This window comes from Spea bombifrons, chromosome 10, assembly GCF_027358695.1.
Source record: "Spea bombifrons isolate aSpeBom1 chromosome 10, aSpeBom1.2.pri, whole genome shotgun sequence".
In the NCBI taxonomy this organism is placed as follows: Eukaryota; Metazoa; Chordata; class Amphibia; order Anura; family Pelobatidae; genus Spea; species Spea bombifrons.
The window spans coordinates 5143450-5156250 of NC_071096.1; the positions used below are offsets into that span (position 1 = coordinate 5143450).

Sequence of the window (12801 nt, forward strand, 5' to 3'; positions counted from 1 at the left end):
GACTGTTTTTGTTCAATATAAGCATTATGATTATTCTTATTGACTTTTTTTACGGAATATTAGAAGGTATGATGTCTCAAGCCATTCCCCCAGCATACAGAAGACAACTTGTACCTTCCATGTTCTAGTTGGGTCATCTCTCTTGACTCTCTTGTCTATATAGTTATATGGCTGACCGTGTATTCGCCTTACAGGCGTTATTCTAGGAGCGGGGTCTATATAGTTATATGGCTGATCGTGTATTCCCCTTACAGGCGTTATTCTTGGAGCGGGGTCTTTATAGTTATATGGCTGACCGTGTATTCCCCTTACAGGCGTTATTCTAGGAGCGGGGTCTTTATAGTTATATGGCTGACCGTGTATTCCCCTTACAGGCGTTATTCTAGGAGCGGTGTTTGGTGGGGTGCTCCGACTTGCATCTCCAATCCACCCCGACATTATCATGGTGATAGCCTTTCCGGGGGACATACTGATGAGAATGCTAAAGATGTTGATCTTGCCTTTAATCATTTCCAGTTTAATCACAGGTAAGACAGAATGTTGACAATATCTGGTGATTTGTCGGGAGCCAGGCATTTGCCGAGCCAAGTTGCTTGGTGGGTAATAATTCCAAATGATGTATAGATAATGACACCACCGGGAATTGTAAATCTACATATCGATGTTCCCTTGATCCAGAGTATTCTCCTATGCTTTGCAGATGGAGGGAGAGAAAAAAGAAGTCCATAAAAAGAGTCCTTTGTAGGCTCCTTATTTGTAAAAGAGCCGTGTGTGCAACGATATGGAGAGAAGCACATTTCATATATATTCATAGATATTTCATGTTCTTGTTTTTTTCCACCAATCTGCCAAACCTCCGTCTGTCCCCTCCCTGGCCTAAAGGATTGGCATTATCTATGGTGTTGGCTCTATACAGTAGACTTATTATCAAAAGACTTCCTGGTCTTGTGCTTCCTTGCAGAAGAATATAGATAATTCCCGGGATCATTTTTTAAATAATTACACCATTTATATTTCATTTTTACTTTTCTTTGAGTCACTGAAAGTCACTCGAACGATATAATGAAGCAGATGTCTGCTTCCCCTTAGTCTGCTTTCAGAAGCTTGGGCGCTGTGGCTCCCACTTAGCAAAATTGAAACAAGGGAACATCTGCCTTTCTCCCACGCAGGCCACTAATCACGACGACCACGAGTGAATCTGACGCTCGGCAGCAATTAAAAATGAGCACGTGAAACAGATAAAACATCTGTACGCTCGGTGCTACAACTCACCATCAATTCCTTTGCAACAGCTGGAATTAAAAGAAAGATGGAGATTCTAGAACCCTTGCTTTAGAACGTAAATAAACCTCCAGGTTCCAGAAGCCCATGCGGGCTCATGCTCCTTGTCCTCAAGAACATCCAATCCATAAAAATGATTTAATGGGCCTCAATGCATGTAATCAAAAGAATATTTATGCATAACTTGAGTTCCTACTGTTTATAACATTGAATAAGAGGTCCTTGGATATATGCTTATGTTGTAGCACCACTTCTGAATGAGGGTATAAAAAGGTTGTGTTTGGGAAAGTGGTGGTCCCTTAATAGCATGGTTGGTAGAATTAATGAGTGCAGTGTCTAGAAATGTTACATTGAACACATCTCAGGTGCTCTGGAAGGTTGTCATCACTTTGTCTTTCTTCTTCGTAGGACTGGCTGGGCTAGATGCCAAGTCTAGTGGCCGTCTTGGGACTAGAGCCATGGTGTATTATATGGTTACCACTATTATTGCTGCCATTTTGGGGGTCATATTGGTTTTGGCCATTCATCCAGGTGACCCCAAACTAAAGAAACAACTTGGAAAGGGTCAGGAAAACGATGACGTCTCTAGCTTAGATGCTTTTCTGGATCTTATTCGGAATCTCTTCCCAGAAAACCTTGTACAGGCATGTTTCCAACAGGTAAGAAGGATCCATACATAAAAAACCCTATAGTTAACATAAATGTATGCAAATTAAATTGCTGGGAGTAATGGACCTATGACTTAGGACAGAAAATGGTTGTCGAAGCCAGTGGTGGAGGAGGAACTTGTTGGTGGAACAGATGAGGAAGCCATTGACTAAGCTAGAAGAATACATTAATGGTAGAGCTAAAAGTGAGTGGCGTGTGCTACTGGTCACGATTAAAATTATATTCAATTATTATTGAATCTTTCAAACACCTGAATGAGAATAGTCATTTATTGGTCAAGTAAAATTACAATGGAGTACATTCTAAATATAACCTAACAAGACAAAGAGGGGCTTGAGATAAGAAGATTGCGTCTTCAGGAGAAGACAACCTTAAGTAGCTTAATCCGGAGAAATACACTAGTCCCTGCTATAAGAGACGTATAATAAATATAGAAAATGGAGGCGCTTTATTATTCTGAAGTCAGCTTGAAGTTAAGAGGTTTGGACACATTTAGGACCAGAAAAAAGTGGTAGCAGGGCAAATTACTTTACAAACGTGAAAATTAAATAAAGAAAGGTGGAAAAGGCTTGTTTAGTTTAGTAGATGCAATGGTTAAGACCGAGAAAGTCAGTAGAAAACTAAGGTGTGAGCCAGTAGGGGGCAGCGTCATACAGGTCAGTCATTTTAAAACTTTTTAAAACCATAGAGCTCTTTGACAAGAAACATTTCCCCATCCTTCGTCATTTTTTTTAGGCTAAAAACATGTATTTCCTAAAGAAAAGGTATAATTATTGGTTTATCTTAAAAACAAAGTTAGAATTCTTAAAAGTAATTGCTGCTACCTCTGCTAGTCCCAGGACCACAGTTTAAAAAGTTCACAGAGGAGAGAATTATATCGGTCTTGCCAAAAACAGGAAAAGGAAAATGTAGAAACACCCCCACCCCAAAAGTGTGAAGATTGGTTGAGAAATGCACTAAATCTTGCATTATTCAAGCATGTAATTTGTTGAACACTCTTTACTTTAGATTGTAAGCTCTTGCAGGCAGGCTGTACCATCCGTCTTAGGACAACCTGTTGTCCTAGACCAGTTCTTCTCCCATTCTGACACCCATCTACACCCTGTCCACTTGGTAAAATTTCTCTAAACCACTGCCTTCCAAGTTCCATCCAAGAATCTCTCCCTTCTTTCCTCTGCATTCTGAATACCGACATCTGTCCTGAGGTTTTTTCAATGTTTGGTGCTCACATCCGTCGCTTGGTGATCTGTACCGACGCCTCATACAATCCCCCTCATTTCTCTAGATTCAAACAGTTACTAAGAAGGTTACAGTTGAAACTCCCTTTGAGGAACCGTCAAATACGACCGATTCTGTCTTTTCCCTCATGAACGACACTGTAATGGTAACAAAGGAAGAAATCAAAAAGAAGTTGGAGTTCAAAGATGGCATGAATGTCTTGGGTAAGACTTTCATCATTCATATGCCAATTTCTTCTGTCATCTCCAAGAGCTTGGTCTTTTGCCTCTTCAATTTTCTCCTTGAGGTCTTACTTTTGTGCTTAAATGTCCACAGGGCTGATTGGCTTCTTCATCGCCTTTGGGATTGCCATGGGGAAGATGGGGGAACAGGCTAGGCTGATGGTTGACTTCTTCAACATCCTGAACGAGATAGTTATGAAGCTTGTGATCATGATAATGTGGTAAGTTGATGTTCTCTGACGTCTTGGGTCGTATTTAATGGTCATCTTTTAAAATCACAGCAGAGCCACCAACGTAATTATGGAGTTGCATCAAGGCAAATTGTGAACAGTTCTTCTTTGTTACATAATTTTCTATTTCCTTCTTGTTTTGGTAAATTGAAATCTACAAATGTTGCTAAATAGGAGTTCCTCAGCGGATCATTAGGTTTCCTAGGTAGACCAAGCCATGGACATCTCCATTTCCGCTGTAGTGATGGTTGATAAGATAACAAAGGTTCTCCACGTGACTGTGGAATGTAAGGTGGAATTCCAAACCACAAGTAAGATATCTTTGTGACTTAACTCCTTGGCAATGTATAGACGTGGATCAAAGAGTAAGTTAAACAAAAATCTCCTTCATTCATGTAATAGGCCACCACCTTTGTAAATCCGATACCAAGTATAATACATTTTAGACAACATAATAAAAAGGTTTAAAAGTCAGCATTCATCTTATAGTTCTAAGTGATCGTTTACAAGAAAGAACAGTTTTAGCTTGACAGGTGTGTAATTTCCTGTTTTATTCTTGCAGTGTTTATTTTTTGGGTGTTTTTTTATTTTTTTGCGTTGATGTGAAAACCACAAACCTATTTCCAGGCAGACGATGAGCAGTTAGTGGAATTCTGGAGTATTTCCCATTGGGTTTCAGCTATGATCTCAAAACAAGCATGAAAAAAGGACTTAAATCTTTATAGAGGGGCATTAAATGAGGAGAGACCTTGGAGCTCTCCAATTTTTGCCCGGTGCTCTGAACTTCGGAGGAGATGAAAAAGATAAAAGAGCCACCTCATGTCTAGGATCCTGCCAACTCTCACCCTTTTCAAGTTGCTCAAAGGCTAGCCTTTCAATTTCTGTGATATTTATGTTACATTTACTTTGTAAACTAATTTTATTTAGAAAAATGTTCTACCCGTAGTTACATCGTTAATTAAGTTGAAAAAAAGACATTTAGTCCATACTAACCATTCCGCAAACCCATAGTAGTTGATCCAGAAGAAGGCAAAACAATCTAGCTGAGACAGTAAAGTCCCCTCAAAGGGGGAAAAAAATCCTTCTTGTTCTATTAATTAACAGTTTTTACCCTTTTGAAGAACATCTGGCTCTTTGTTCTCAAATGTTTTGTTTCTCTCTGATGTTATTATTCATTCATTCGCACAAGCCTCGCTACTATGCATCCAAACCTCTTTTAAGTAAGCTGAGAGATAAACTGAACCGAATTTTGTGTTCCGCCTCGCAAAAATGGAGCGGCAAAAAAATAATAAAAATTAGATTGAGTTCTATAAATGAAAGCAGAGGCAGGGATTTTATTTCATTCCTTTTTTTTTCCTTCTTTTCTTTATAACTGAAAACAGAAACTAGTGTCTGGAGTCTAGAGATTTCCTGGTTCTCTTTGGTTCTCGCAGCTTCTAAAAGCAATTGGGAAATTCTGTAGTAGTTAGTAAGTCCATGGCTTTACTGAGGCTTCCTATACTAGAACACTCCTAATACTTTTTGTGAAGAAAGGAATGTTTTGGTAAAATTTAAAAAAACGGAACATTAAGAACATTTTTATTAAAAATATATATTCATATTTGTTCAGAAAGGTGGTTTTAAGCTACTACTACTACTATAGTGATCATAATACTGGTAGTAAATGACTTAACTTAATTAAATTATGAAATTTCCCAATTCTGGCACCAGTTCCTGATCTTGATGTCCCAGTTTAATTACTAGGACAAACATCAGAAAGAATATTTCTGGCGTCTTCTCTAGATTACATATTTGGCCCTTGAATCTGTAAAGAAGACAAGTTGTGGTAAAATTCTATATATATATATATTTTTTAATGTTTATTCTATTTATGCATATATTTATATATATATATATATATATATATACTTATGATGTCACTGTTGATGTTGATGTGAGTGTATGCTACAGTGTTTTTTGTCTAATAAATGAAGTTAACTTCGCGTTTGTTATCTGTAGGTATTCTCCCTTTGGTATCGCTTGTCTCATCTGCGGGAAAATCATCGCCATTAAAGACCTGGAACAGGTCGCGAGGCAACTGGGCATGTACATGATCACCGTCATCGTAGGCTTGATCATCCATGGAGCCATAATCCTGCCATCGCTTTACTTCGCAATAACTAGAAAAAGCCCGTTTCCCTTTTTGGCTGGGATTTTTCAGGCTTGGATCACCGCTTTGGGCACGGCTTCCAGGTATCGCTTCCAACACTCTGTATTTACTGTCCTCGTCCGTCCAAACATCTTCTGGTGCCACCAAAAACACCTCTTTAGTCGTCCCAGCCATATGTACAGCTATTACATTTCAACACAGACCACAGGCTACAAATACACAGCTTCCGGTCTGGAGAGAGCCAGGCCCGTTGTACAGTGCTGCGGAATATGATGGTATTGGCGCTATAGAAAACAAAATAATAATAATTTAGGTTCCATAATAACATCTTTAGTGGAATTGGGGGAAATTAAACACAGATTTTTTTACCTATCCAATATATTTCTAACCGAAATGATATAGATGAAAGAAAATATAAAAGAAAGATAAATAAGGGACCCTTTTAACACTTAATTCACACCATAGTAGACAGCAGCGACCCTTTTTAGATGAAATGTAACTGTATAGAAAAAAAAGAAATAGTATGTAAAGATGTATGATGATGGAATAATTTCATGATGATATAATGTTCTTTGGATACAAGACCATAAAGACAAACATCAATTAAATCATAACGGAACCGTAGGGCAATAAAAAAACGGATTTTGTGTATATATGAAGTCAGATGTATTGCATACTATACAATAAATAGAACATTAGTCTGTACATATAGATTCCATACAGACATGCAACTAGGGTATGGACCATGGCTGGAGTGGTTAGTAAAGTTCCTTCTAGACACATTGATATCGGCCATGTTGTCAGTAGCCATGACTACCCTTATATATATATATATATATATATATATATATATATATATATATAAATATAATGAAAAAGGAATCCTTGAGCTAAGAAAATGTGCATTACCCATTACTGATTATGGTATGGTCCAACTGTCCCTCAATGTTCTTCTTTGATCTGTCATATCACTTTCACGGCTAATATAGAATGTTACTCTACCCCTCGAATGATATTAATCCTTCGTGTTCCCCAAATGAGAAATAAAAAAATGTACCACATGACATACGTGACCTAAGGAAGAATTATAACCTTATATTTCCACATACCCTGTTTAGGTTCAACTGTTGCTCTGTATGGTTTAAGAGACTGTTCTGACTTGGGATATGTTGCAGCTGTCTAGTACGGAGAGCTCCATCAGAAGCTTCATGTTAACCGGTGTTTATTTTATTTGGCACGAGAGCGGCTTGGGAGCTTTCCACCGCCTGCCTTCCCGCCGCACAATAGTGGAATGGTGTTTCTGTGTCCTTTCCATGAATATATCCATTGGTGACGCCTTCTGATGGGAATATAGCTTTTGGTTTTCAACGACATTATTCAATCTTTTATATATGAATATATTACACTTTTACTTTGCCTTTTATTCTTTGTATTGACATCAGAGCTTGGGTATGATGAGGATGGTACACTCATTAATCCCCAGTCTTTGCAGCAGATACACTATTATGTGTTTATTTATATATTATTTATATATATATATTTTTTTTTTTTCAGTGCTGGAACTCTCCCTGTGACGTTCCGATGCCTGGAGGAGAACCTGGGTATTGACAAGAGGGTGACAAGGTTTGTGCTCCCGGTCGGAGCCACGATTAACATGGACGGCACAGCTTTGTACGAGGCAGTGGCTGCCATCTTCATTGCTCAGATGAACGGTGTGGTGTTGGATGCGGGGCAGATAATGACAGTGAGGTGAGGTCGTAAAACATGTCTCTAAAGAGTGATTGCGTTCTGTAGCTGGAGGGTAGCTTCTGTATTATAACCAGAATGGGCTGAACCCAACAAAATGTACCTCCAAGAGCAGAGATCTTGGTCTGTTGCTCACTGACCTGGTTTTGTTTGGATTCTCTTATGCAAACGGAATGTATTTATCACCTGATGTTACTCCGTTGCCTTTCCCCGTCATTAAGTTACCTCCAGCTGGGGAAGCTGACCGCGACATCCATCGCCACCTGAGGCTTGTACGCATGGGCTTCTCCAAATGGTGGCGCAAAGTCCACCAGCAGATCGAGGATCACGTTGTCCTTGCAGTAAAAGAACATGTGATGTAACACAATAAAGCACTCAATATTGACATAACACCTTATTATGACATTAAATCCATATTTAATGACTACAGCCTTTGAGAATGGCCTATCTATTGAGGGTAAGATGAGTGGATTGCACCCCTAAGCACAGCTCACATGGATAAATATTGCTTCGAAGCGATGACCTCGAGAGATTAAGAAATGTTATAGATCTGAGTAAATAGAAATGCTTCAGGGGGATTTCTGTTCTCTTAACTGTGTCCTGCATTATTTTTAAGTCTGACGGCCACATTGGCCAGCGTAGGAGCCGCCAGCATCCCCAGCGCCGGCCTGGTCACCATGCTTCTCGTCCTGACGGCGGTGGGACTGCCCACACAGGACATCAGCCTGCTGATTGCGGTGGACTGGCTTCTGTAAGTACCACACGGGGGGGTATATAAAAAAAAGATTTACTAAAATGACACACACGCTCTTGAATAACGTCCAACATATCAGAGCAAAGGTAACCAGCTTAAGACTCTGTTTTGTGTACCAAGATATAAAGGATAATATCTACACCCCATGGCCTCCTAATACTCTGACCTGCTAAAAATACTAATACAATAAACTATACACTATACTATAACTAAAATAACATTTTGCAGTGGTTTTGGAATCCACAATTTGCTTTATTGACTTTGCTGCCTGTAATCTTGGCTGCCGCCATCACCAACGCTTGCTTTTACTCGCGGTATACCCATGGTCTGTAGTCCTTTTTCGATAACTGCCTATCATGAATGTTCAACTTGACCAAGTAACCACTTTCGTCTCCTTTCCCCCCGAAGGGATCGGATGAGGACGTCGGTCAACGTGGTCGGTGATTCGTTCGGAGCCGGAATCGTCTACCATCTGTCCAAAGCTGAACTCGACAGCCTGGATAAACAGCACGCGCAGCAGGGTATCGAAATGACCAAGACTCAGTCCGTTTACGATGACATGAAGAACCACAGGGAGAATAACTCCAACCAGTGCATTTATGCAGCCCACAATTCCGTGGTGGTAGATGACTGCAAGGTACCCTTCACCTTTATGGATATCGAGACGTGTATATAGACTGCATGCACGTTCCTTGCATCCCTCTGCATGTACTGTACTTTTTTTTTTTCTGTTGTATCTTTGTAGTGGTTTTTACAAGTACAACAGCCAGTGTCGCCCCCAATATACCGACCATATAGGTCTATGAAGGTTAGAACTTCGTCCAGCCATGTTCTCAATGTCAAAGTGCTACAGTGTATCATGGAATTGTATCACGCGAGGTCGTTTGGTTCAAAGCGTCCTTGGTTCGCTGCATCTTGGAATCGGTTGCCCTAATCAATATTAACATGAAAATCCTCCAAGAATGCCAAGCGCTTCAACCTATTATATCATTTTTAGAACTTTTTTTTTTTCATATTATATAGAATTTATGACATTTGCAAGAAATCTGTTTTTTTTTTTCCCAAAAAAATATCTTTGTAATGTTCTTTTTAGAGAAAAAAATATTCTATACAACGGATGTTGGATAGATTTGGAGAGCAGCTGCCAAAGGGTGAGAATGTTTGGGTTCTGTATAATTCCGAACAGGAGGTTGACCTTTTCAGATTGGCATCGTGTATGTGCTGTTGGATCGCCGCCTTCTGTCAGATTGTCTCTTCCTAAAACACGACTTCCCCGCCAAAAAAAATGAATAAAACGATCGGATTTTAGTTCTGATGAAATGCTAAATATTAAAACATCCCTTAATTAATATTCCATAAAAAAAAACCTCAAAAAAATCTTCCACCAAGCTCCATACCCAAGCCCCAGACTTGCCTACGAAGAATATACATTTTTAGCTCAACGGTTACAAACTCAAGGTTCAGACATGGCTCCGTTAGTGATGCTTAGTAAAATAACTCATTAACTCATTCGTTAGTACTAAAAACTAGCTCGTTATTGGAGTTTTAATCATTAAAACGTACGTTGGAAGCCAACGCTCAGGAGGGAACTTTTCCATGATACTCCGTAGAACTTTGATCTCTCCAGGATGACAGCTATAAGCATTTCTTGGCGCTTGGATATGAGTAGATGTGTAAAATATCTCTATAAATGTTGTGCCTTTTTTTGCTGGCAGAGGGATTTGCAGTAATTTGTGGTGCCATGTAACGCGGTCCTCTCCAACAGCAAATGGGTAAACCCTGTGAGCTTAAAGAGGGGTGGAAAATTAAATTAAAAGCTACCCCTTACGAAAAAATTACTGCAGTTTTTCTGAAGTAATACTGCAGTTTTTTGGACATGAAAAAACTGCAATACTGCACATTTACTGCAGTTTTACTGCATTTGTACTTCACTGTACTGCAGTTTTACTGCAGTTATTTTTGTACGGAAGTACAAATGCAATAAAGCTGCAGTACTTTGAAGTACAACTGCAGGTTTGCAATATTAAAAAAAAAAAAGTGCGGGAAATGTGCAGTAACACTGCAGTATTACTTCAGAAAAACTGCAGTAATTTTTCGTAAGGGACCCACTACATGCCGCTTTGGAGCTCAAATGTTTTAATGGATGCTAAGCTAACTCTGTATGTATAGATATATATGTATTTACATATATATATATATATATATGTGTATGTATGTATGAATTATTTATACACATATACAAATATTATACAACGTATACATAACACCAATTGCACCAATAACATTGCAGTGTTTTGTAATATATTTGGGGTAGATTGGCTAAAATGCATGACCTTTTATTTTTTTTTTTTTTGTATATATATTTTTGTACGATCGTTTTACTTTTAAAATCCGTGTTCTGTATGTTGTAACGCATGCGTCTCCGTTCTAGTTCTCCCAAAGATAGGAATGCTAATGTGAAATGTCGGCGCGTTTTGTCATGTTTCCATGTTCCACTACTCTCACACATGCAGTCTTTCCATCGTATCGAGTACCAGTCCTGTCTCTAAGTGTTGTGTGCACGCTCCATGGACCATAACATGTAAGGTAAGAAGCAGACCTGCTGCTGTAGGTAGAAGTAGAGCACCCTAGAGTTGCGTTACCGAGGCTTTAGGTTCTCGATTCGTCTGCTTACACCCTTCTAGCGTAAAACTTTAGGTTTTCAACCTTGTTTTTATCCATTGACCCCCAAAATTAATTATCTACTTTTGAATATCACTAAAAAGAACTCGGCTACAACTCATTCGCCAAGCGGGCTCTTTGGCTAGGTTGGATACTGTTAAGTTCAAAGCAATGGCATCTCCAAAGTATTTGGGACTAGCTATGACTGCCCTGTCCCTAGCCCAATAAGCACCTTACGTTGGCATTGGTGGCCCTCTAGGACAGCAGTATGGCAATGCCTGGTACAGAATTAAAATGAACTTTTGGTTCAAACCTTTGCTTTGTGTTTGACCAAGTTCTTAAGCTTAAAACCTGTGGCTACTGGAGCTCTGAATCACTTGGCCCATCAGGTCTTCCCATGACCAGTCTGGCTACAATGTTGGAGTTGGAGTCCCACAAACAGATGGAGAACATTGGCCCAGTCCTTGGGTATTTATTCCCTTCTGCTTTGCTTCTAGAAGTCCTATGCATGTGGTTGATATCTCTGGAAGTCACTTGCATGCTAGATGTTCGCATGAGTCATTTTGTGAATACCGTGTTTTTGTTATTGCTTTGCTATATTTTTGGCACTCATTAAATAAGGAAATGCTTAGACATCGGCGACCTCTCATGAGGAGAAGATGTTCTGTAGAATGCCAAAGTATTTTGGTTCCTGCTATTTAAATCTGGCAACCTTTTGACAAATTTAGAATGAATAATTGAAACAATCTTATTATTATTGGTTTATTTCTGAAGCACCGTCACATTACACAGTCCAGTCTAACCGAAAGGAACGCAGACTGCAAAATGGCCGTCTAGATAGAGCTTCGTTCTGTTGACATTGTCCATTGTCGAGGTTCCTTCCAGAACGAACAGGAATTTGTTAAGCACAAATAGTTTTTTTTTTAATAGAAATGAATATGTATTTCTCTCACACTGGTCGGTAACGGTAATTATTTTCAGGTAACGCTGGCAAACAATGGCAACACGGCAGACTTCAATGCTGTGGTTGAAGAGCCACTCGATGCGTGAGAACCCAACCGGCCACAGCCTGTCCTCCTGAAGAGCATACAGTATGAAATGACTTATCTCATAACCCTCATTAACACAGCACAATCATTAATGCCACATCAGAGAAAGCCTTTGGGAAGCACGTATCGCGTTATGCAAAGTAGGAAAATGATCTTGGCCGGCTTTTGGCTTGGCCTCGAGGTGCCGAGAATGTACGAGAGAGAGCTCGCATCTCCTCGTAGGGTCTCAGGTAGAACTCACACAGCATTCCGAGATGGTCTTTGTGCTCAGAACAGTGTTCAGAATATTCCGTTCAATGGCTTGTGCCGCGCGCGAAGCGTGGCTTTCACTTCAGAAGTCAGGATTTCCATACTGACCGATAACGACGACGCTAAGATCCATTACCGATAGACATATATATATATCTACTTTGTGTCCTTTGTTTATAGTAATGAGCCTTCCTCGGTTCTGGTCTTACATGAGTTGTGTCTCGTAGGGTAGATGTTATTCAAGTACTTGCCAGTCTTCCTACTTCAGACCTGGTGCAGTCTTAGTGTAGAAGAAAAAAAAAACAAGTGGATTTTTTTTGTTGTCGGCAATTAGTTTATTTCTTGGTTTTGAAAATGTTTTTCTATAACATTGGATCGTTACCCATTTTATTATCGGGTAGATGCTCATAAAAACGCGTTGGACATCAGTCTGCCAACTAGAGCACTAAGTGGCAGAAGGGTGTACACCACATTTTGTTGGAATGCGTTGGACGCCCTTCTACCACTTAAGACATTAACGGCCAACTATTATCGTTACGAAGACATTGGCTAC

At 39.6% G+C, this 12801-nt stretch overlaps 1 protein-coding gene across 2 annotated transcripts in view; it reads left to right on the forward strand.

Moving 5' to 3' along the window:
* SLC1A2 (solute carrier family 1 member 2) overlaps positions 1 to 12545 on the forward strand; it is a 33698-nt gene extending 21153 nt beyond the window's left edge. For both annotated transcript variants that reach the window (XM_053448595.1, XM_053448594.1), the window contains 9 exons: positions 375 to 527; positions 1690 to 1940; positions 3236 to 3392; positions 3505 to 3631; positions 5639 to 5872; positions 7344 to 7538; positions 8152 to 8286; positions 8698 to 8926; positions 11932 to 12545. In XM_053448595.1, coding sequence (XP_053304570.1) covers positions 375 to 527; positions 1690 to 1940; positions 3236 to 3392; positions 3505 to 3631; positions 5639 to 5872; positions 7344 to 7538; positions 8152 to 8286; positions 8698 to 8926; positions 11932 to 12000 — 1550 coding nt within the window. In that variant the 3' untranslated portion in view covers positions 12001 to 12545. The remainder of the gene's footprint in view (positions 1 to 374; positions 528 to 1689; positions 1941 to 3235; positions 3393 to 3504; positions 3632 to 5638; positions 5873 to 7343; positions 7539 to 8151; positions 8287 to 8697; positions 8927 to 11931) is intronic.
* The last annotated feature ends 256 nt before the right edge of the window (positions 12546 to 12801 follow it).